The sequence below is a fragment of the Equus quagga genome, chromosome 6 (assembly GCF_021613505.1).
Source record: "Equus quagga isolate Etosha38 chromosome 6, UCLA_HA_Equagga_1.0, whole genome shotgun sequence".
Lineage (NCBI taxonomy): Eukaryota > Metazoa > Chordata > Mammalia > Perissodactyla > Equidae > Equus > Equus quagga.
The window spans coordinates 75,847,576-75,872,917 of record NC_060272.1 but is presented as its reverse complement, the minus strand read 5'-3'; the positions used below and the strand labels follow the sequence as shown (position 1 = coordinate 75,872,917).

The 25,342-nt window shown below is 37.0% G+C and overlaps 1 protein-coding gene across 5 annotated transcripts in view; it reads left to right on the top strand.

Annotated features, from left to right (window-relative positions):
- The first annotated feature begins 1,045 nt into the window (after nucleotides 1–1,045).
- Nucleotides 1,046–25,342, top strand: part of CDK8 (cyclin dependent kinase 8) — a 124,297-nt gene continuing 100,000 nt past the window's right edge. For 2 of the 5 annotated variants that reach the window (XM_046664872.1, XM_046664871.1), the window contains exon 1: nucleotides 1,046–1,618. In XM_046664872.1, coding sequence (XP_046520828.1) covers nucleotides 1,491–1,618 — 128 coding nt within the window. In that variant the 5' untranslated portion in view covers nucleotides 1,046–1,490. The remainder of the gene's footprint in view (nucleotides 1,619–25,342) is intronic. The other 3 variants (XM_046664870.1, XM_046664873.1, XM_046664869.1) reach the window with 3 other exon arrangements.

Here is a 25,342-nt window from a genome sequence, read left to right as displayed (position 1 = left end):
GGGGAAGTGGTAGCAATTGGGAAATGCAAAATAAATACAAATATAAAATTGAAAAATAAAAAATACATATGTAAATAAGAGGGATAAAACAAAATGAGGGACTATCATCAAGATATCAGGATTCCTCCAGCTGACACCTTTCCTACTTTAAAATTATTAACAAATTAGCTTCCATGGATTTAGATCCATTGCTGTAATCGTGCCGAAAAATTGCTGTTCTTATAGGCAGAGGTGCCGGTACTCAAAATAATGTCCCCTTTGAATGGATGGGAAGCATTCGGATGGGTATCTGTCTCAAGAGTAACACTCTTTACGACCGGCGAGGACACTCGTCGTTGATTCACTGTTATTCATATTTGTAATGTGCATCAGTACGTTGATATTATTGTGCAGCCCTGATCAGCTTGTGAACAAGAGTACTGTACCAGCTGATAGTCTGTGAGCTGTTTACAAATAGACTTTTTTGCATAATGAAAATGCCCTTTCAAATCTGGAGTTCGGAAGTGGCACAAAATGGGATTCTAATACAAACTAGCGTCACTCTCACATGAATTTCTTTGGTTAAGGTTATGGTCCGAACCAGACTCTAGCGATATTGGCGTAAAAAAAAATTTTTCTCCTAAGTGATTGAAACTAATCTCACCTTAGACTACCAATCCCATCATGCAACGCTCCCCATATCCCCACTGTGAGGGGTGGAGTCTAGAAGGGACGGCAACCGCGGAGGCCCGTGCATTCTGGGCATTGTAGTCTGGGGCCCTGGCCGCCGTCAAGACGGGCCACGTGGTGCGTTTGGCGGCAGCTTTGGGCAGTGGCTACCCGGCTCCCTCCACACGGTCCTCGGGGTGCCGGCCCCGGCGGGGGCGAACAGCCACGGCGGAACGGGCTGGAGGCAGGGCCGGAGGCAGCCCGAGCCTTCGCGACGTTTTTGCGACAGCCGCGGCCGTGTTTCGCAAGTCCCCTCCCTCCTCCTCTCTCTGAGGAGGTACCGGCTGTTGTGCGGCACTGCCTTTCTGTTTGAGTGTATGGGAGAGTGAGTGAGTGAGTGAGTGTGAGCGTGTGTGAGAGAGGGTGAGGTGTGAGTACGAGTGTGAGAGGAGCAGAGCCCGCCGTGGCCGCCCCGCCGCTCCCCGCAGCGGGAGCAGAACGCGCGGCAGGAGGGAGCAGGAGAGCCGGCGCCCCGGGAGCCCGCGGGGACAAGGGCAGAGGCACCCGCTCCCCACCCCCAGCCCTCGTTCCTCTGCTCTCCTTCGCCCGGGGGAACCTCCCCTTCCTCCCCCCGTCCGGCCTCTGTCCCGCTGCCCCCCTGGATGTCCCCGGCGCTCTCGCGGGGCCTCCTCCTGCTCTTGCCGCATCAGTCGGGTTGGTGCTGCGGCCGCCGGGTGTAGAGCGGGCGGGTTCCCGGGGGCTGCGGCTGCCGTTGCTTCCCCGGTGCCCATCCCGGCCGCCCGACCCCCCGACCCAGCTCCCCGGCCTCGGAGGCTGTGACAATGGACTATGACTTTAAAGTGAAGCTGAGCAGCGAGCGGGAGCGGGTCGAGGACCTGTTTGAATACGAGGGCTGCAAAGTTGGCCGAGGCACTTATGGTCACGTCTACAAAGCCAAGAGGAAGGATGGGTGAGTGTTTGTGTCTGTACCGGTGTCCGCGCTGGGCGGCGCTCCCGCAGGCCGAGGCAGGTAGCCGGGAGGCAGAGCGGGGCGCCGGAGTGCCGGTCTCCCACTTCCTCGACACCCGCAGCTGTCCCCGCCTGCCAGGTTTGGGGAGGAAGTGGTGTACGAGGGATCCAGACCCGCACGAAATCCTGCGTGCTGCTGTCTCTCTTCTACTTTGGCGGCTCATAGGGAAAAGAACCTCTACCCTATGGGCTGTGTACTTTCCAAGGGTTTCGGTACTAGATTTTAAAAAAAATTCGTTATAAAACGTCGGTTTAAATGATTTTGGGGGGTCGATTTGTTATGGTAACCTGGGGATTTTCTCAGCCGTCTCTGGAGTGACATCCATCAGTCTGGAAGGGAAACTGTGATCCTTTCCCCCACCAGTTTGTGATTGATTTATTACCAAATTTGGATTTTACTTGGGGGAAAGAAAGCAGCAAGTAAATGTGGTTCTGAAGAGTTTGTCGTAGTGATCATCTGCAATATGAATGTGGCAATTGCTATTTAGATAGCATTAGCTGTGAGTTTTACACAGAACAATGGGGGTTTGGTGCAGGGTGGGCGGTGGGGAAAAAGGCGAGTGACAAATAGGGGTTATCTTGTTCAGGCTGTTACCCCAAAATTTAGCAGCTGGCAATGAACTTTAAATAGTCTCTTTGCTTTAAATATTCTTCCCTAGAAATAACTTAATTAAGTCTATGACTGGCAATGCTCCCAATTTAGTTTCTTAAACAGGCAAGTGAAGTGTTCGTTTTTCCTTTGTCAGTAGATCAATGTCTTGTAATATTGACAAAAGAGGAGGCAATTTTTAGTTGAAGAGAAAATATATTTGATTAACTCCTTGTTTGCCTCTTGTATAAACGGATGTTGTCTCTGTTGCCTTTGACAGTATAGAAAATTGCTGGAAAGATGATGTCAAATGTTATTATATAATCTTTAGATTTTATTATAAACAAAGTAGCTTTGCTTGAACATCACTGTTAGTTTGGTTAGCTGCTGTTTAGCCTTTAAAATAATTGCTGCTTTTTTCAAATTAGGTAGGAGACTATGTTCAGAATTGTATTAGCATTAAAGAAATGAAACCATTTGTAAAGCTGAAGTAAGTTACTTGTGGTGGGGGGAGCCGTATTTATAAATACTTTGGTATTCTGGATACTGGAAAAGGAGGTGTACATTTATTCAACATTTTTCTTAGATTTACTGAGATAGTTTTCTAAAATAACTTAAAATGGCTCCAAGAGGAAGATAGTAATTCTAATTGATTTGGAATGTGCATTTCAGTGCTTATATGCAGCAGTACAGCAGTACCGATATCTGCAAAAGGTAGGGATTTGAAAACTTGATACCCTGGGTGCTGCATGTATTTAAAAGTACTTTTTAGTGGAATGGATAGTCTGGTGACATTTGAGAAATCAGCATCTGGAAATACTGTTGACTCTGTTGTTTAATTGTATTTCTCATTGAAGTATTACTGTGTGATAACGTATATAGTTTAAAAATTAACCTTAACTTCTCATGCAGTGCTTTTCAAAAGCCTTAAACCATCTTCCCATCCCCCAATATTATGTAATTTGGGGCATATTTGTAAAATCCCCAAGCCCATGAGATGAGACGTTGTAGTACATTTGACCAGTCTGTTGTCTGTTTTATAAAATTCTAGTGACTTTAAATTATTTTTAATCTTTCTGAGAGAAGCCATTTCTGTTTTCATAAATTACCAAATTAAGCTAATAAAATATACAAATTTTATTAACTTTGATTTTATATTTTATTTAAAAGCTATAACATTGTATATTAGCAAGAAGTACTTTTAACCACATTTTATATCTCATGGTCACGTCTTAATTTAGGCTAAGAATAATTTTAGAAAAATTATATAATTTAAAAATAGCTGAATATATAGTATGTGAACATTTCTTAGTCATTTGTGATAGCTGAAAAGTAGCATTTCATTTTGGAAAAAAATAATTTTTTATTTATAATTCTTTGGACTTGTTTTCCAGCAGCCTTTAATGATTTTGTTTATAGGATGAACTTTTTTTAAAATGGATCAAATGTCAAGAGAGTTTTAAAATTACTTAAAACAGATTTTACTTTCCAGAGGGAATATTTTTCGGTTTGGCTTCTTTTTTATAACCTCACTCTGGTAAAATACAGCATTGTATTTATGAGGTTCTTTTGATCTTATGTCAGTGAAATGTAATTTAATGCATTTTAGTCCTGGTAAAATAAAATTTGTGGCTGTTTAATCTTTTATAAAAAGATGATGATGAAATAATTTGTTTCTAGTATTGATTCACTTTCAAATTAAATTATATATTCTGCAACTGAAATTTCAGAGTTCTAGGAACCCAGACAGTAACACCTTCAAAGAGAATCCTGAGATTTACAATAAAATCAAATGTTTTATTTAGATGTATTTGACTGTTAAAATGAATGTATATAAATGTTTTATCCTTTTCCTTTGTCCATCAAGCATCGTAAAACATGAATAATTAGTAAAAGAATTTAGACAAGAGGGGTTAGCGTCTTAAGTTACTAAGTTTTAGGAAATAAAACTGTTTGAAGGTCATTTCTTTGACTTAAAGAATTAGTAATACCATTCCTGCTAGACACTTAGGATAAACTCGGCATTTTAAGGAACACAGGGGAGGGGGAAATACTTTATTTGAGGTATGTTTACATACATGAAAAAAAGGCCTTTTTATGATTTTGTTAATTTCAGATTCTAACAGTTAAAAAGTAAATGAACAATAAATCTTGGGAATAATTTGCTTTCACTGTCACCAGAAGTGAGATAGAGAGTGTCCTTTGTGTCTGAACACCGAAAGGATGCTGAGTGGGAAGCAGGGGGATTCATTTTCTTTCTGAGTCAGTTGTATTTCCTCTGCAGAATTTAGACAACCAATTCACTTTGTTCGAAAGAATGGAAAAGTGTGAGAAGACAGAAAACAATCTTTTTCAATTCTAAACTCTCTTTATAGGCACTTGACATTTGTAGAATTTAAAAATTAATTTGGGATAAGAGTTTGATCTCCAAAAAAAAAAGTGAAAAGAGTTTTCTTGAATAGTGTTCTTAGTCTATTGTACTCTGTGTTCAAAAGAACAGATAATATATAATTGGGATTGTGTATATGTGTTAGACATACAGGAAACTTTAGTTGGGGCACTTTGGTGGAAAATACGGAGATTAGTAGACAGTGATACTGATAATAATAGCTAAACTGTTGAGTAAGTACTAGTTCCTGGGCAAAGCCCTTTACATTCATCATCCATTTAATCCTCACAAGTACCATATCAAGTCAGTTCTGTTCTTCAGTTTCATGGATGAGGAAACTGAGACTTAGAAAAGTTAAGCAAATTTGTCCATGGTTACATGACTAATTAAATGTTAGAGCTGAAATTAAGAGGATTACATGCAGGTCTCTTACTCCAGAGTCCATGCTCTTAACCATTATGCTTTATATAATTAATACATTAAAATAACTATAAACATAGGCATGGAGCTTTGGGTTTTAGTGGGTTATTCAGAAAACACGAATGCCTTATCACAGTACAAGTCTTTTCAATTAACTGGTATACTTTTTTAGTACATTTCTGAATGGCTCTCGTTTCTCAAGTGCTACAAAAGTATGTATGTAGATATGTGAGTGTGTCTATACAGACATAGAGTTCTATCTGTATGTCTAGAGAAATGCACACACACATATACATATGTGTATGTTTGTAGGGCCAAACTCTAATCAGGCATGTTAAGATATGAAAGTTCTTCATCTAATGGAAAGAGCTCTAAGTTGCAGAGACTGGAGACCTGAGTTTGTTTTCAGACTCTGCCTCTGATTACCTGTATGACCTTGGGTAAGTCACTTGCCTTGTAACCTTGGCTTCGTTGTTTGTAAGATTAGGGTGTTTGAGTTCATAACTTTTAGGGTTTTTTCTAGTATTATGATTTGAGAGAGTTCAGATTATGAGTATAAGGTGTAATACTTTTGCAAAATTAGGTAAACAACCACTAAAATGAAATTTTTACTTTAGACAATGGTACACTTCTGTATTTCTTGGTCTCAGGCTTTAATGTGGGTTCTTATCAACTGCCAGAAAGAAGTTAGGTAACTCCCAAAGGTTTACCAGCTACTTTACCTTACATATCTTATATCACCTTAGCATTCCTTCGTATTTGTCTTTTAAGACGTTGGGATTTATGGGCTAGTGCCTGCTCTCACTCCTGTGAACCGTTCATTTGGTGGCTAACACAGGACACTCGTGATTCACTCTACAGTCCTTGTAAACTTTAAAAAATGTGTTGGAAAGGGACATACAGAATATTTACTAGGCACTTCTTATCTACTTGCAGTTGAATTTATCTGCCTTAGATATTCAGTATGTTCAGATTCACTGTTTAGGTCACTTTGAGGTTTCATATTTAGATCCCGTTTTCTTAGTAGCCAGACTGGCAAATTAAATTAATTCGTTTTGGATTTGTTCATTTGATTATTGCTTTTACTGTTTCTTCCAACATTTGAAGAATCCATTCACTCATTGATTCAACAAGTATTTATTGGGCTTTTCTATGTACCAAGCACTGTCCAGGGTTTTGGGAATGCAAAGATAAATAAAATATTCCATTGTTTGAGGAGCTATCTACTGGAGAAAGAATCATGTAAAATAATCTGTAGCAATTTAACGCACACTATAATAGTTAATACAAGGTACTATTGGAGTACAGAGATGGACGCTCCCAACTGCTTAGAGTTTTCAAGAAGAGCCTCTTAAAGTTGACAACATTTTGTCTGACTCTTAGGAGATGAGGAAGATCTCATCAGAAAAGGCATTTCAAGAGGAATAGGGCAAAGAGGGGTGCTATTGTGCTCTTACAGACCCCAACAAATGTGGGTTTGAATTTTATTTCCCACGCCTTTCCTCCCCCTAGTTTTCCCTTAGCAGCATTTTTGAGCTCTTGCTATATGTGTAATACTATGTATGTTTACTGCAAATATTCCATTGTACCCACTGGACATGATGAGGTCTCTGCTATTTAATAATGGGGATAAATTTATCAGCATGCACTGAACACCTTAATTGTCTGTGTGGCAGTTTTCCATCATAAGAATGTTGGTGAATCAGAATACAAGCAGCCTCTGAAATCGAACTCTCTGACTTAAGAGTATCTCTCATATGGGGCTGGCCCCGTGGCCGAGTGGTTAAGTTTGCGCCTCTGCTGCAGGCGGCCCAGTGTTTCGTTGGTTCGAATCCTGGGCACGGACATGGCACTGCGCATCGGACCATGCTGAGGCAGCGTCCCACATGCCACAACTAGAAGGACCCACAACGAAGAATATACAACTGTGTACCGGGGGGCTTTGGGGAGAAAAAGGAAAAAAAATAAAATCTGTAAAAAAAGAAAAAAGAATATCTCTCATATGTAAAACTTCCATGGCAGAACTCCATTTTGATTACAGCTCTGGATAGCAGATGATTCTGCTTTGGCCTCACCTCTGTGAGGAGTAGGGAGCCAGAATTTTCTGTGCTGCTGAGATGGTGGTGGCAACAGAGTGGAGGGGGAATTTCTCTTGTTGGGACTCTGTGATGTGTGAAGAAATGGGAGGTAGGGAGATGGCTTCCGGCATACTGGATTTCAGCTAGAAAATAGAAATAATGACAAATTATTATAAATTATTGTAGGCCATTTACACAGTTAACTACTTTTTAAAAAATTATTTCTGTGGACAAATGTGTTCAGAATTATGATTTACAAACGTTTGAAATGTGATCCATATGTAAGTTGGAAACTGTATGCCGAATCAGTGTTGATAAATATATATTCCCCGCGGCTGGTGTCATCTTTCTTGTAGTGCCTTTTATTGTTGAATCCAATCCTCATTTTCTCTTTATTCTTTTTCTGTTCTTAGCTGCTGCTAGAGAATGAAAATCTTGTCCTTTCCTCCTTCAGAACAATTTGTAAATGCTTTCCTTCACGCCAGCTTAGGTAGGCCTTGGCCGTCTCTTTGTTACTTGGAGACTACTATGATATTTTTTATCTTTAGATATCTCGTCACCTCAAGACAGTTCTTGATGTTGTCACTGAAAAGTGACTTTCAACTTTTATTTTGATCTTAATACTTGAAGACCCTCAAGATTCTTTAGTATGGTTATTGTCAAAGTCACAAAACCAGTCCCTGCTGTCGTAAGCTGCCTTACTGGTAGAGTTATGTCACGTTCTTCAGATGTGTTATGGCAGAAAAAATGCTAAGAAACCCCTTTTTAAAATTGAGATATGTTATATACCATAAAATTTACCTTTTGAAAGTGTGCAGTCGCCTGGGTTTTAGTGTATTCACAAAGCTATGGAACCATCACTACTGTCTAATTTCAGAACATTGTTATTACCCCAAAAAGCAACCACATACCCATTAGCAGTCACTCCACATTCCCCCTATTCCCAGCTCCTGGCAAGCACTACTTTACTTTCTGTCTCTATGGATTTCCCTATTCTGGACATGTCATATAAATGGAATTACACAATATGTAACCTTTTCTTGTCTGTCTTTTACTTAGCATAATGTTTTCAGGGTTCATCCATGTTATGCATTTATCAGTATTTCAGTCCTTTTTATGGTTGAATAATATTGCGTTGTATGGATATAGCACGTTTTGTTTATCCATTCATCAGTTGGTGGACATGTGAGTTTCTCCCTTTTGGATATTATGAATAATGCTGCTATGAACATTAATGTGTGAGTTGTTATTGGATATGTGTTTTCATTTCTCTTGGGCTTATACCTAGGTATGGAACTGCTGGGTCGTACAGTAATTTTGTGTTTAGCTTTTTGAGAAACTGCCAAACTTTTTCAGAACAACTGAGAACCACTTTTGAGTGGCTTTACCTTGACTTTGGTTTAGCCAAGATCTTTGTCCTTTGTCTACAAGACCTGACTAGCCTCCTTTATTTCCAGGACAAGTTTTACACTCTCATCTGTCACAGTGATTCTGAAATGCAGATTAACACAACTGCTCCTCGTCCATCGAGTTAGACCACCATTCTGAACTTTTTCTCAGATAGTGTCTTGTGCTGGACATTTTTTCCCTCAGCTGAAATAGCTTGCAACACTTAGCTTCAGAAATCCTAACTGCTTTATCTTAACGTACAACTAACTGCAATAGGTCTCTCTTCACTCATCACCCCACAAGACATAGTCCTTCGTGGGTATATTATGTAACTACATCAGTGTATATGTGGTTAATGTTTATATGTCCTTTGGGTCTTTCTGGTGAATGTTTATGGGTTAGATATTATAGATTTCCTCTGGGGCAGTAGTTGTGCTCCCCTCAGTTCCTGGCACATTGCCAAATGTTGACAGGTATTACTTTTTTATTTTTGGTGTACCTGAAATTTGCTTTTGAAAGTCTTTCTTTTAAACTGGCTAAAATTAAAAACTTGAGCATATTATAAGAGAATGGAAAAGCAGTGCTTTGGGAAAATACCCACAGAAGCAAATTTTGATGAGCTGGCTATACTGATAATTGAACAAAACAAAAAGCCAAAGGCAGAGGCAAACTTTGTTAATTGGCTGAACCAAATAGAAGGCCCAGATATTTGAAAATTGAGCCACTACAGAGTAAAGTATTTTCTGAAATATATCTTGTAAGTGAATCAGTTTAAGTGGGGATCAAACCTATATGTCTAAACTTAAGGAAAATGTAATTGGTCTCTGAACCAGAGTTGGCATTGAATTTTGTTTAAACTCCATGGTTGTTTCATATTTGAAGTTTACTTTTGTTATGTGAATAATTATTTAGGGTAACTACTACTCAGAGTTAACTCGATTACTCATCTCTCTAGACAAGCTCTTTAAAATCTGTAACTTTATTATAGCCTGTGAATTCTAACAAATAATCATCCTAAGGAGAGGAATTCATTACATCATGATTCAAGGCCTACTCTGGGTGTTTCTATACACCTCAATTTATAGGTTGTCAAGAGAACTAAAGGGATTAAAAAACCCAAAACTTGTCCGTCAGTGGTATTATGGTTTATATTAAGCAAGTCATATTTTGGAGGAAAGGGGAGGTAACTATTGAAAAATTATTTTTACAAGTCTTCTGTTTTAAGGAAAGCCAATAAATCATGTGAAAATTTAAGCTCATATAGAATAGATAAATTTGATTGGAGTTTTTCTTCACTTTTTGAAAGAATCCTTTTAAATATGTGAGCTCTCCTAGTGTATTTATTTTGTGACTCAATTTGCAAAAATTCAGTTTATATACAATTTCCAAAAAATAGTCAAGCAAAAGTAAGGCATACTTATAATTTGTTTTCTAATGCTGACTTAACATCGAAGGTTCTTTTAAATGTAAAATTAAATCATTTAAATATTTGACATTTCATTATAGTTTCTCTTATTGATAGGTTTTGTTTAGGTAAATTTGTGTGTTTATAATTTGTTTGGTAGCTGTTTACCAAGTGTCTGTACTATGCCAGGTTCTGTGCCAGATATAGGTGATTCAGCAGTGAGCAGGCCCTGGTCTAAGTCCTTAGGGAACTTACAGACTTTTGAGGGCCACAGGCGAGTAAACAGGTCATTGTAATATAGTAGGATAGGGCTGTGATAGGGAAAACTGTAAGTTGCCATGGGGGTACCCAATCTGCTCTTGGGGTCTCAAGGATGATGTTTCAGTTGTGACTTGAAAGGTAATTAGAAGCTACACAAGTGAATGGGAAGTAAATAAGAATGAGTGGGGGTTGGGAGTTATAGTTCAGGCTAGAGGGGTAGCATCTGATTCCAGAATTTCTTTATATAGGAAAGGGTGCAATCTGGTTGAAAAGGGAGTGCAGTAGGGGTTGGATGGTGTGTAGTAAGAAAGTTTTAACTTAAATTGTTTATTTGAGGTAATTTTGGGAGCTTGTGTGTTGTAGGGGGGAAGGCTAAAGCTCTTCCCAGTACCCTTTGGAGCCACCACAAGTAGTATTTACAGAGATGTGAAGGAAAGATAATATGGTGAGGGAATTGAAAGAATTTCAGTGCCAGATCTTAGAGAGGGGTAACAGGTGGAGTGAGAGGTATAAAAAATAAAGTTGGAGAAATAAGTGGGGTCTTGTAAATCATGTTATGGACTTTGTACTTTATTCTGAAGACAATGGGGACCATTTATTGGGTTTTTAATAGGTAGTAACAAGTTCAGATTTATTATTTAAAAAAATTACTCGGCAGCACAATCAGAATGGCCATATGGAACCAGGATTAGGAGAGTGCAATAGCAGTCCAGGTGAGAGCTGCTGGTGGCTTGAATTAGGGCAGTGACAGAGGGTTTGGGAAGGAACAGTTGCTAGGACTTGTTGACTTATTGGATGTGAGAGAGGAAAAGGTGAGAAGAACCAAGGATAATGCCTAGGTTTCTGGCTTGAGCAGCAGGCTGTTGCCATTCACATTGATAAACCAAAACAGGAAGAGGAGCAAATTTGAGGGGGAAGATGATGAATTGAGTTTTTATACATTGAATTTTAGGTACCTCTTAAACATCTAAGAAGAAATGTCAGTTAGGCAGATACATGAATCTAGTGCTCAAGAGAGAGATCTGGATAGAGATAGACTTGGAAGTTAACAAGTATTTGAAGTAATAGCTTTGAGGGGCCTTGAAATTGCCTAGGGAGAGTATGTAGAATGAGAGGAGGACCTAGGATAGAGAGTAGAGAAAGAAATTTCTATCCAGAAGGCCAGGAAGTTGAGTCCTGAGAAGGAGGAGAAAACCCAGGGTCACCCCATTGTGCAACAGGAATTGTACAGTGTATAGTTTATTGGCTGTACACAGCAGCTTGAAGGACCTTGTAGGTAGAATCATAACAACCAGGGAGAAAGTCTTTCTGGAAGGAGTGGTAGGCAGTACTATATGCCATACAGAGGGCAAGGGCAATGATGAAATGCCTAGGTTAAGTAAAATATTTTGAACAAAAGAAAAATTCAGCTAAAGATTTTTGGACACCAGAGCTTAAATCATAACACACCTTGTAGGTTTTATCCAAAATGTTTTGGTATTTTAATAGTTAGCCCTATCTTTTAGGGCCAACCAATGAAAACTTACATTTCCATCTTTGGTTCCACATTGGCTGTATTACTGAAGCTAAACTCCTAGATGCCTTTATTTTTTTATTCCATGCTATTCAAGATAGTTCTTATTTTTAAAACAAGAAAATAGCTTTTTTTCTCATTATAAAAATGATGCATATTCATTGTAAAAAATTCATAGTCTAGAAATGTCTACAGAAAATAAAAGCTTCAACTCTATTACTTGGAGACAATTATTTATCTTTCCAGATAATGATAGTATAGATTAGTGAAATCTACTGTGATCTTATATTTTTTTCATTAAAGAGTATCACGCATCTTTCCCTGGAAGTAAATATAGCTTAAAATCATCAGTTTTAATTATTGCAGGCATCACATTGTATGTTTGCATGTAAATATATATCCACTTAACTAGTTCTGTAGTGATAGACAAAATTTAAGTAGTCTCCAAATTTTAGCCGTTACAGTTAGCAAAGGACCTCCTGGAAAATATGTCTGCAGTTCTCCAATGTCGTATCAAGTCCTTGAAGTAGAATTTCAGGCTTAAAGGTTGTACACTTTCAAAAATTGTATTTTTATTATAAACTAAGATTGGATTATAAAATTAATATATTCTCATCATAAAAATTTCAAACGGTACATAAGGATACCCAGGAAAATCTAAGTCTTCCTCTTTAGGGACAATCATTGTCAGCAACTCCTTGTGTCTATGCGTATAGAAGTATGTATATGTATGGGTAGACTTTAAATTTTATTTTAATGCTTTATTCATTTTGAGCAGATAATATATGCAAATGGAAAAAAAATGTAAATATGATGAAGAGGTGAGAACTTAAGTCTTCTCACCCTGTCTCCTTCAGCCACTCATTTCCTCTTCCCTGAGCTGTCAACTGATATGTTTCTTGTGTATGATTTCCAGTTTGTGGAAACTAGCATCTTTTGACTTTGTTTATGGTATTATTTTTCATGTGCAACTCTTTTGTTTTTAAGAAGTCGCATTTATCGAACTTTTCTTTAATGGCTGCTGGGTTATGTGTCAGAATTAGAAAGGTCTGTATGTCATCATCTTTAAACAAGTTGTGTGGTATCATATATATTTATTCTGTGCCTTGCTTTTTTCTGTTCATATGTTTTGGAGATCAATAACAGCACATATAATGCAGTTCATTTCATCAACTCATCATTTTGTCTTATGGGTGTAATGTAGTAATACTGGTCCAATTGAAGGACATTTAGGTTGTTACCTTTTTTTTTTTTTACAGTCTTAAACAATATTGCCGTAAATGTCCTTTACATCTATTTTTGCATACAGCATCCTTTCAGATGGAGGTGGAACTCTCAGGTCTTCAGAGTTCCCCACAGAGATATTTGCTGTGGATGATCCCACTGGCAAGGAGTGAAGTTTTCATGCAGCAAGAAAAGCTCCCTTGCTCTGTCTACATCCACAGGGTGTTTTATCCCTCCCTGCTCCTGTCAGTGGCTCTAGAGACTGATCATAATGCCCAAGCTCAAGTTACCAGTAACAACCCCGCTACTTCACTACAACACTGGTGAAGTGCAGGTCAGTTTCCCAGGAATCTCTCTTAACAGGCCTGGACTTCAGACTCTTCTGAGGTCCAATCTTACATCCTCTGAAAAGGTTGCACCAGTTACACTTACATCAAAACTTCAAAAACAAAACTTATCTGGAAGGAAGAAACGGGAATAGATATAGTAATGACATCTTTGAGTCATGGGAGTTAAATGCATTGTAAAGTCGGAATGGTTTAGATTATTCTTTTGGAAGTTTTACTTTGGGTTTTCTTTCCCCACAGAATGTATTTTAGATTACTGGTTGGGATAAAAAGAATTTAAGAGCCATGTGGATGTTTAAAATTGCTGTCATTATTATCTTTACATCTTATTTTATGTTCACTTTCATCAGATTTCTCTATTCCAACCTAATACTGCTGCTACACTTTGTTCCTATCGCAAATGATTAATGTTCTTGATGTATTCTATCTCCAATCACTTATTTAGCGCTGACCCTTAGTACTCTTACTCTTGCATAGATGATCTCTCTCTCCATTCATTTCCTGTTGCTTGGCTTTGATCATCCTCTCATTGCCTGCCCAGTACTAACCTTCCTACCCCCAGTCTTTTCCTTTCTCCCCACTTTTGGCTGGCTTTTTCTGTTTTGTACAGATTTTAGCTTTGGCTGTGTTCCTTGTCACCTGTCTCAGTTGCATGCATCTCTGGGTTTGCCTCCATAGACCAGGAAGCTGGAGTCCCTTCTGCAGCCAGTTGAATGCCTTGATTTGCATGTTCAGCAGAGGTGATCATTCGTGGTAGGTAAGCAGGCAGGTGATTATCTGTAAGACAATTCTGGTGTATTTTGTTAATTTTGAAGAGACTTTAAAAAAAAATTTTAAGTACTGCAAAACATAATTCTTTCTTCATAGATATAATTTCTGCTCAACATAAGTTGGAAAGTACTTAGTCCTCTTAGATAGATAGGAAGCTGAAGAAGTACACAGACGTTTTATCTTTTTATCTGAATATCTATTTTAGTTCAGATGTGTCCAGCACTGCTTGAGAATTTAAACCAGATATCCTGGAGCCGAAAGTTACTATTGTCCTATTTTAGTCAAGACTAATTGACCTCTGCAGATCATGTGACATGAGCTAGACTTGGCTGTGCGTAAGTGAAAAACGTAAGGAAATCTGTCAAAGTAGCACATACTTTATCTATTTCTTTGCTGGATTTTTTTTTGGATGGGACCATTTGATTCCAAAAGGTGATTCAGCCTGATATTCTTTAAGTAATTGAAGTTTTCAATGCAAGCAAAAAAAATTACTAACCAAGTCTACCACTTTTTAACCTTTTTTTGACTTTGATCATTCAGTGTCTGTCCTGTTTCTCTTGTAGTTTGTGTAACCGCACTCGCTGAATTTAAGTTTGCTTACTAGTTTTTGAATCAGATGCAGTACAATTACATTTTTCCTTCGTGAAATTCTGTACTATAATTATTCCTGAAACATTTTGGAATGTAACGTAACATTTGCCACTATTTACTTTTAAGTGTTTAACAAGTACTTTTGATTTAGTTGCACTGAACTAAGTAGGAAAATTAGATCCTAGTTGTCTTCATGGAGAAAGTATTAGTAATGCCTTCCAAGAAGTTATAAATTTGTAGTTCATAAAGTTTTTTAATAGCTTTATTGAGATACAATTTACATATCATACATTTTACCTGTTTAAAGTGTACAGTTCACTATTTTTTGGTATATTTACAGGGTTATGCAGCCATCACAACCTAACGATCTAATTTTAGAATATTTTTCTTCCCCGTAAAAGAAACCCTGGATGTATTAGCAGTCATTTTTCTTTCCTTCCAACCCTCAAGCCCTAAAGCCCTAGGCAACCACTAATCTGCGTTCTGCCTCTGGATTTGCCTATTCTGGACATTGCATTTAAATGAAATCATACAGTATGTGGTCTTTTGTGAGTGGCTTCTTTCACTTAACGTTTTCAAGGCTCATTCACGATTTAGCATATATCACATTTTTTTTAGTCATTCATCAATTCTTGGATATTTAGGTTGTTCCACTTTTTGGTTATTATGAGTAGTGCTGCTATGAACATTGGTATAAGGTATCTGAATCTCTGCTTTTGATTCCTTGGGTATGTATATACCTAGCAGTGGAATTGCTAGATCATATGGTAACTCTGTGCTTTACTGTTAAGTAACCACCAAACTGTTTCCACAGTCCTTGCACCATTTTACGTTCCCACCAGCAATGCATGAGAGTTCCAATTTCTCCACATCCTTGCCGACAGTTTTTTTCCTCTTTTAAAAAAATATAACCCTCCTTAGGGGTATTAAGTGGCATCTCATGTGGTTTTGATTTGCATTTTCCTAATGATGAATGATGTTGAGCATCTTTTCATGTACCTATTGACCATTTGTATATCTTCTTGGGAAAACGTATTAAAATCCTTTGCTCATTTTAAAATTGGGTTATCTTTTTATTATTGAGTTGTAGGAGTTCTTTATTTATTCTGGATACTAGACCCTTATCAGATATATGGTTTGCAAATATTTTCCCCACTCTTTAGGTTGTCTTTTTTACTTTGTTTTTGGCACTGTTTATAGCACAAAAGTTTTTAATTTTGATGTAGTCCAGTTTATCTGTTTTTCCTTTTGTCTCTTGTGCTTTTCGTGTCATATCTAAAAAACCGTTGTCTAATCCAAGGTCAAAAAGACTTACTCCTATGTTGTTTTCATGGTAGTTTTTCTTTTTTGTTTTTAAAGATTGGCACCTGAGCTAACAACTGTTGCCAGTCTTTTCTTTTTTTTTTTTTCTTTTTCTCCCTGAATCCCCCCAGGACATAGTTGTATATTTTAGTTATGGGTCCTTCTAGTTGTGGCATGTGGGGTGCTGCCTCAGCATGGCCTGATGAGTGGTACCATGTCCACACCCAGGATCCGAACCGGCGAAACCCTGGGCCACCGAAGTAGAGCATGCAAACTTAACCACTTGGCCGTGCGGCCGGCCCCTCATGGTAGTTTTATAATTTTAACTCCTAGATTCAGGTCTATGGTCAGTTTCGAGTATTGTGTGAGTTGAGGTCCAACTTTGTTCTTTTGCTTGTGGATAATCCAGTTGTTCCAGTATCTTTGAATTGTCTGGGCATGCTTGTTAAAAATCAGTTGGCCCTAAATGTAAGATTTTTTTCCTGCACTGTAAATTCACTTCCATTGATCTATGTGTCCTTAGCCATTACTACACTGTTTTGATTACTGTAGTTTTGAAGTAAGTTTTGAAATCAGGAAGTGTGAGTTGTCCAATTTTGTTCTTTTTTCAAGATGTTTATTGTATTTTATTTTTTTTAATTTTTGTTTTCTCTTCTTCTCCCCTAGGCCCCCTCACTATGTAGCTGTACATTCTGGTTGTAGGTCCTTCTAGTTGTGCTATGTGGGCCGCCGCCTTCAGCATGGCCTGATGAGCAGTGCTAGGTCCACACCCAGGTTCCAAACTGGTGAAACCTTGACCTGCCGAAGTGGAGTGCACAAACTTAATCACTCGGCCACAAGGCCAGCCTCTTTTTATTTGTTTTTTAATGTGGTAAAATACACATTATATAAAATTTACTATCTTAAATCACTTTCAAGTGTACAATGCAGTGGGATTAAGTACATTCCTGTTGTTGTGCAGCTGTCAGCACCATCCATCTCCACAACTGTTTTCATCTTGCAAAGCAGAAACTGTTTCTGTTAAATAATAACTCCCCATTTTCCTCTCTCCTCAGCCCCTGGCAAACCCTGTTCTGCTTTTTGCCTCTATGACTTCGACTGCTCTAAGTCCCTCACCTAAGTGGAATCATAGTATTTGTCTTTTTGTGACTGGCTTATTTCACTTAGCAGAATGTCCTCAAGTTTTATCCATGTTGTAGCATATATCAGAATTTCCTTCCTTTTTGAGGCTGATTAATATTTCAGTGTATGCGTATATCAGCCAGCCTGGGGATCTAGAGGTAAAGATTTGGTGCTCTCACCACTGTGACTCAGGTTCATTTTGTGGTCAGGGAACCACACCACTATCTCTTGCTTCTTAGACTGTGGCAGCTGCGTGTTGCTGTGATGCTGAAAGCTATGCCACCAGTATTTCAGATACCAGCAGGGTCACCCATGGTGGACAGGTTTCAGCATAGCTTCCAGACTAAGACAGACTAGGAAGAAAGACCTGGCCACTTCTGAAAAAATTGGCCATGAAAACCCTATGAATGTTAGTGGAGCATTTTGATGTAGTGCCAGAAGGTGAGAGGATAGTGCAGAAAAGACAGGGCAGGGTTCCGCTCTGCTGTACACAGGGTTGCTTGGAGTCGGCACTGACAACAATAACAACAAAAAACATATGTGCCGCATTTTGCTTATCCATTCATCCATTGGTGGACACTTGAGTAGCTTGTATGTTTTAGCTACTGTGAATAATGCTGCTATGTACATGGATGCACAGATATCTCTTTGAGACTATACTTTCAATTCTTTTGGATGTATACTCAGAAGTGGGATTTCTGGATTATATGATAATTTATTTTTGATTTTTTGAGGCATTGCCACACTGTTTTCCACAGTGGCTGTACCATTTTGCATAACCCATCATCAGTGCACAAGGGGTTCCAGTTTTTCCAAATCCTTGCCAACACTTGCTCTCTGCTATTTGTCTTTTTTTATAGTAGCCATCCAATGAGTGTGAGGTGGATCCCATAGTTTTCATTTACACTTACCTGATGATTACTGTCTGTTGAGCATCTTTTCATGAGCTTATTGACTGTTTTATGTGTTCTTTGGAGAAATAATCTATTTAGGTCCTTTGCCCATTTTTTTAATCCGGTTGTTTGCTTTTTTGTTGTTGAGTTTTAGGAGTTCTCTATATATTCTGGATATTAATCCCCTATAAGATACATGATTTGCAAGTATTTTCCCGCATTTTGTGGGTTGCCTTTTTACTCTATTCATATTGTCTTTTGATGCACAAAATTTTAAAATTTTTGTGATGTCCATTTTGTCTATTTTTTTCTTTTGTTTCCTGTTCCTTTGGTGTCATATTCAAGAAATCATTCCCTTTGTTTTCTTCTAAGAGTTCTGTAGTTTTAGGCCTTGGATTCATTTTGAGTTAATTTTTGTATATGGTGTTACATAACGTCTGGCTTCATTCTTTGCATGTGGATAGCCTCTTGTTGAAAAGATGGCTTTTCCTTCATTGAACGTCCTTGGCACCGTTGTGAAAAATCATTTGACCATATATGTGAGGGTTTATTTCTGGACTCTCTTCTGTTTCATTGGTCTTTGTGTCTGTCTGTATGTCATTACCACACTGTTTTGATTACTGTAGTTTTGTAGTAAGTTTTGAAATCAGGAAGTGTGAGTCCTCCAGCTTTATTTTTCTTTTTCAAGATTGTTTTGACTATACTGTGGTTCATAAAGTTTAAACTCTGACTACACCTGCTATTATTTTTCACTTTTCTAATAGTTTGGGATATCTTAGAAATGTGTGTGTGTATGGTTCCAGGTTACTAAGTTTTCTGGGTAACTGGCTCACTGTTTATTCACCAAACCTTTCTTTGTTTTAATCATTGTGGATGAAAATCATTTTAAAATGTTTTACATAATTTAGATGTACATATGTATGTATTGGCTCCTGTACTAAATAGGTATGTTTTTAGAGTTCATGTACCTATGTTGTTTCCTTTACTCTTTTGTTGTCAGCTGTCACTTAAAAAAGAAACAATGTTTTTTTAAATTATAGAAGTAATAACTATCAATTGTAGAAAATGCAAATAAATTCTAAGAGGAAAATAAAAGTCACCTTATTTTGGACACCTAGACTTTTCTCTAGGCATATTTTAAAATTGGATTATATTGTATTATTTTGAAACCAGCTTCATTCCCTTGACACTAGTTTGTGAATATTCCATGTTATTAACCATTTTTCTGATCTTTCCATTAAGTTTTAATGTGTGTTTTTATTGTATTGTGTGGTGGTATTTTTTTTTCACATTTTACTTTTACATTCCTGTTTTTCACTGCAATTAAACTTTTTTTTTTTTTTTTTAAAGTTTGGCACCTGAGCTAACATCTGTTGGCAGTCTTCTTTTTTTTCTTTTTCTTCTTCTCCCCGAAGCCCCCCAGTACATGGTTGTATATTCTAGTTGTAGGTCTTTCTGTTTGTGCTCTATGGGACGCTGCCTCAGCACGGCCTGATGAGCAGTGCTAGGTCCATGCCCAGGATTCGAACCGGCAAAACCCTGGGCTGCCGAAGCAGAGCGCACAAACTTAACCACTAGGCCACAGGCCAGCCCCAGCAATTAAAATTTTGTTGCTACATCTTTGTAGACACCCAGAATTTTATCCTTCGGAAAAATTTCTAGAAGTGGATTTGCTGTATCAGTTTTTTATGTTTTTGATATATAAGGCCAGATTTTCTCCTTGAAAGTTTGAACTGATTTGTAATCTCATTCATAATGAACAGGAGTAATGTTTGCCACTTCCTTGATCAGTATTTTTATTATTGTTTTCTTTAATCTTTGCAGATTTGGAAAGAAACCTTTGGAATCACGGTTTTATTTACATTTGTTTCATTAATATTTAAATTTACAGTTTCATTTTTATTCATTATTTAATTTCTTTTGCAATTTGCCCAGTCATATTTTTCCCATTTTCCTATAATAGTCTTCTTTAAAAATTTTTTTCATAAAGTGCTTTGTTTATTGGGATATTAACTCTTTTTATTCATGTTGCAACTATTTCCAATTTTTTGTCTATTTTATATGTGTGATATTTTAGTGATAATCAAATCTATCATTCTTTTATTACATTTGACTTTTCTCCACTATGTACATTTTTTCTTACATTTCCTTCTAGCATTTTTATGAGTTTAAAAAATTTTTGCAGTTGAATTTTTGTGTAATCTTAAATTTACTCGGTATAACATGTTATGTGGGGTTCTAACTGTAATTTTTCTAGTCCTTTTAATACTGTTGAACAGTTCTTTCACAGTTGATTTGAAATGCCACTTTATCGTACTGTAAGTTCCCATGAATACTTGGTGTTTATTTCTGGACGTCCATAGACTTGTCTGTTCCTGTTTTACTCCCCTATTGTTTTAAGTCTTAGAGATTTATAATATCTGGTTAAGACCACACCCCTTCGCTACTCTTCTTTAAAAAAAAAAATAGTTTTTCTTGTCCATTTATTCCGGGTAAACTTTAAAATCAACAATTCAAATTCTAAAAAGTATTTGGGTTTAAATTGTGTTAACTGTGTTGATTAATTGCTCTTCATACTCAGCAATATGGTTATTTTTTTTCCTTTGTTCAAATTTTATCTTATGAATTTTGATAAAGCCTTGTAGTTGCCCTCATATAAATCCTACGTATTGTTTATTACTAGATATTTTATTTATTTTAATAGTCTTATGCACAGGTTTGTGTATCAGTTGGTCTCGTACAATATTTGTGACTTACTTATACTGAGAAATTATTCATTAACTACTTGTTATGGAGTGAAAATATAGCCAAAAGTAAAGACAGTTCAGTGAATCCCCATTAACCCATTAACCTACCATGGTGCTCAAATACCATAAACTTTCTGCTGTGCCTGTCTATTTAAAGTTTTTTATTGCATTTGTGAGTCTTTCTTCTTATATTTTAAAAATACTTATTTCTAGTGTATAATTTTATGTATTTACATTTAATTCTAAACACTTTTAGTTCACTGTCTTGGATTTTTTAGGTAGATATTCATATCATCTGCAAATACCAATAGTTTTATTATTAACGCCTTTCTAGTACTTAAACTTAGAAAATATGATATTGCCTTGGCTATAATTTTTAAATAACTAATAATAATGACAATGTTGGGGATATTTTTGCCTTACTTTTGGTGGAAATGTTTTTAGTATTTGCCTGTTAGGTAAGAGGTCTTATTAATTTTTATTCACATAACATTATTAGATACGGAATTGACCTTTGGTGGTGGTGGTTGTTTTGGTGAGGAGGATTTGCTTTGAGCTAATGTCTGTTACCAATCCTCCTCTTTTTTTGCCTGAGGAAGATTAGCCCTGAGCTAACATCTGTGCCAGTCTTCCTCCACATTATATGTGGGTTGCTGCCACAGCATGACTTGACAAGTAGTGTAGGTCCTCGCCCAGGATCCAAACCCATGAACCCAGGCTGCTGAAGCAGAGCATGCCGGATCTAACCACTACACCACGGGGCCAGCCCCTGGAATTGACATCATATATGCGATGTATTAGCTTTATGAGCTTGAGCAATTCATTTAATCTCTCTGAGCACTTCAGATTTCTCATCTATAAAATGAATTCATCCCACAGAATTCTTTTGTATAACATAATAAGATAAAGCATGTAAAAGAAGTTTTCATGTTCTCCTAAGGCCATATAAGTTATATCACTTTAATAATTTGTTAAACTAATGTCATTTGTTCATCATTCATGATTTGCTATTTCTCCAGTGCCCAATTATGCCAATTCACATTTTTCAAGAAGATGCAATGTATATTTGTAGGTAATTTTCCTGAAAATGTCTGTTTACAGATAGCAACCTATAGTGCTTCTGCTACAATGTCATGATTGTGTTTCTGAAAAATCATCCCTTATAAAAACAGCTGTTTTATTGGGGAAAGGGAGCTAGAGGATTTCTGTAGGATTTGCTATGATTTAAGTGTTTTTATAGATGTAATCTAAAAATAGTACATCTATTGACTAAAATTAACAGAAACCAACCGAATGTTTTCTCCCTTACCATTTAGTCCACTCCCTTAGAAAGTTCTTAGATTTCCTGTCAGCTTTGTCCTTGACCGTGCAGTTTTGCTTGCACTACTGTTACCACTACCTGTGGTGAACAAAAGAATAAAAGAATGCTTGGGTAAACAAAACAGTTCTATTTCAGAGGAACACCCAGACGCCCCAACAATGCATCTATGTAGGCCTATTCTTTGCATGCAGCTGTTATTTTTCCTCTTTACTCTGTGCTGATTCCAGTTTGCATTGTAACAGTAATGCTATGATGTGGTGTTTTTTTTTCCCTAATTAATCGGCAATGTTATAGCCATATTATGTTATAAAAACTCATGCTGTAAGAGTCTTGCCTATATTTGCTAGTACAGGGTAAACAGTAAGTAGTACTGTAAGTACTTGTTGATTACAAATGGGCAGATGACCCAGAGCATATATTGAGACACATTATTATTGTTCTAGCCAGTGCAGGTGTTCAAACTTGACCTAGTAAACTATGCTTATTGGATAGGATCTGTCTGTATAAATATGGTTGTTCTTGTTATAAGAATTTGAACGAGTTCCAGAAAATTGTAAGGGGAGGGTATCTCTAGAAAAACACATATGGGGTGGAAGTGGACAGATGATGCAGGTATTCGCTGTATCATTTAGACTATGTGTTGAAAATACAGTAGAAAATGTAATCCTACAATTGTACAAAATCGTAGTACTTTTTAACTTTTGACAAGTGTGTTACGTTGTAAGAAGACTAGAACTAGAACAGGTTTGGAGAAAGGCAAATAAAATGATTGGGAGAAGGGTACTGTAGTATATAAACTAAAAGCGTTTGGGTCTTTCAGCTTGGAAATTAAAGGAATGGATTTGAAGTATAGAAAACTGTGACCATACAAAGTTGAATATGGACTTGTTTCTAAATCTCAGATGTATGAGCTGTTGTTTTTTCCTCTCCCAATCTTGAAATAGGACAACTGGATAGAAACTCTACAATACTTTATTTTGCTGCTGAAAACATGATGAATTCCTAGAAAAGTTTAGATGTATTCATGAATGATAGATCTACAATTAGTTACTAAATGGAATTTGAGGTTTTATGTCAGTCTTCGAGGTTTAAATCAAGGGGTATAAGCATACTTTCTCATATTGGTGCTATTTCAAATATGTGGAAGAGGAACAAAACTTCTTTGTGACCCAAGATGTAGAACTGCGACTAATGATTGAAAACTAAAGAAGATGTATTTTGGCACTGTAACATGAGGAGCGATTTTGTAACTGTCAAAGTTGTCCAAATATGAAATGGAAGGCAGAGAATTCTTTCTTTTACAGAGGTTTCAGCATATCCTGAATTGATGGAGTTGTTGTAGAGAAAACTCAAGTATTGGATGGATGTTTAGACTAGATGACTTGTTTGGTCCTACCAGCTCTGAGATTTAATAATAAAATGCCAAGAACCATTTTCAGTTAGACAATGTTGGACCAAATGGGCTAAATCTAGAAAAAGTACAGTAAATTATGTTGAAACCTGGAGATGGTTGGTTTGCCTTTAAAAGTTGATGAGCCACAAACTTGTTTTACATTTTTAAAACAATACTTTAAAATTTTTAAAAATAATGAAGTAGTCATGGAAAGAAGTATAAACAGTATATACGTAGTACATAGAAGAGGATGAACTGGAAAGTAATAGTGCTCCATTGCTCTGACCATCTTATTTCGTTCCCCAACTGTTAGTGAGGGATAGGAAGGGTTGAGAATTATTCCAAGGTTTCTGGCTTTAATAACTGAATTGATGGTGGTGGTGCCATTAATGCAGAGATGGGGTAAGACTTGGAAGAACAGGAAGCTGTGTGGGGCAGTCTTATTGAATTGTCTTACATTATCTGATTTAATTATTTAGGCCTTGCATTCTGTTTGCCCTCTGGCTTCTCTTCAAAGATGTCAAATTATTTCAAAAAGAATAGGAGCTGACTTGAAGACATTTTTGTTGGACAACTTTGGGGCAATTTGAGCATCAAAAAGAATAATACATTATAATATGTCATATAAAGAATCCATGAATCCCTATTGATATTAAAAAAGAGAGGGAGAGGGAGTTCTTCTTTTGAGAAGAATGGTAGTCAATAAATGTAGAAGGAATGATGGAATCAGAAAAAGGATTTTGTAACTCCCAGGATAATAGTTAATTCAGACAAGAAGCGTCTTTGGATACTAAAGCCATTTGGTTTAAGTTTGTTGGGAAATAGAATATTCCTTTCGTTTTCAAGCATCACCTCACAAATAGTGTACTAATTGCAAAGGAGAAAATGTACCTTTACATATGGAGAGATCTGGCAGTCACTAGCTTAGCAAAATGAGCAATAGTGGTGGGAGAGCCTGTCATTGTGTGTCTTCTGATGTGACGCAATAAGAAAAAAGATCACCCAAGAGGCATTCTTGCCCGAAATGGTTAACGTAAATCTATAGGTGTTTATTATACGATTCCTTCAATTTTTCATTTGGCTTAAAAATTTTTAAATAGTAAATTTTTGAAAGCATGATTTTTAATGACTGCGTCATAATCCTACATAGCTGTATATGACAATTTGTTTAATAATTAAATATAAATCTCTCAATGAGATTACTTATGGATGATTTCATAAATGGTGGCTTAGGACCTTAAATAAACTCTCAAATATTTGTTTAAGCCTTTAATGCAACAAAAAATAGCACTAAAAATAACTTTGAGTGACTCCATAACTTTGCGAACATTTCACCTGTTCCTCCTTGGAGCCTCCTCCTCTCATTAAAAGCTGAACCCTGAGCCTCTCAGAGTACTGACTTGATAAGGATATGGGAATAGTGAGATGGAGGCACTGGCAGCTATACAGGTCCCATGGTTCTATAACAGTAAGTAGCTTAAAGTGACTCTCATAGGAACTTGGTATTGTCTGTCTAGAAGTTAAGCCGTTAAGCCTCAGGTGGTGTGTAGTGGTACCTCAGTGTGATTTTAGTTTTCTGTCTCTGGTAGCTAGTTTATGTGAGCACTTTTTCATATGATTAATGGCCACTTGAATATCTTTTTTGTGAAATATCACTCAAGTCTTTTGCCTGTTTTTCTACTGGGTTGTTAACCTGTTTCTTACTGATTTGTAGGAATTCCTGTCCTTTGTTGAACATATATGTATTGTAAAAATTTTCTGTCATTCTGTGACTTGCATTTTTACCTTTGTAACCATGTCTTTTGATAAACAGAAGTTTTTAATTTTAGCACAGTTTAATTAATCATATTTCTTTTGTGCGCAGCAATTTTCGTGTTCTATTTAGGAAATAGTTGCTTACCTCAAGGTTG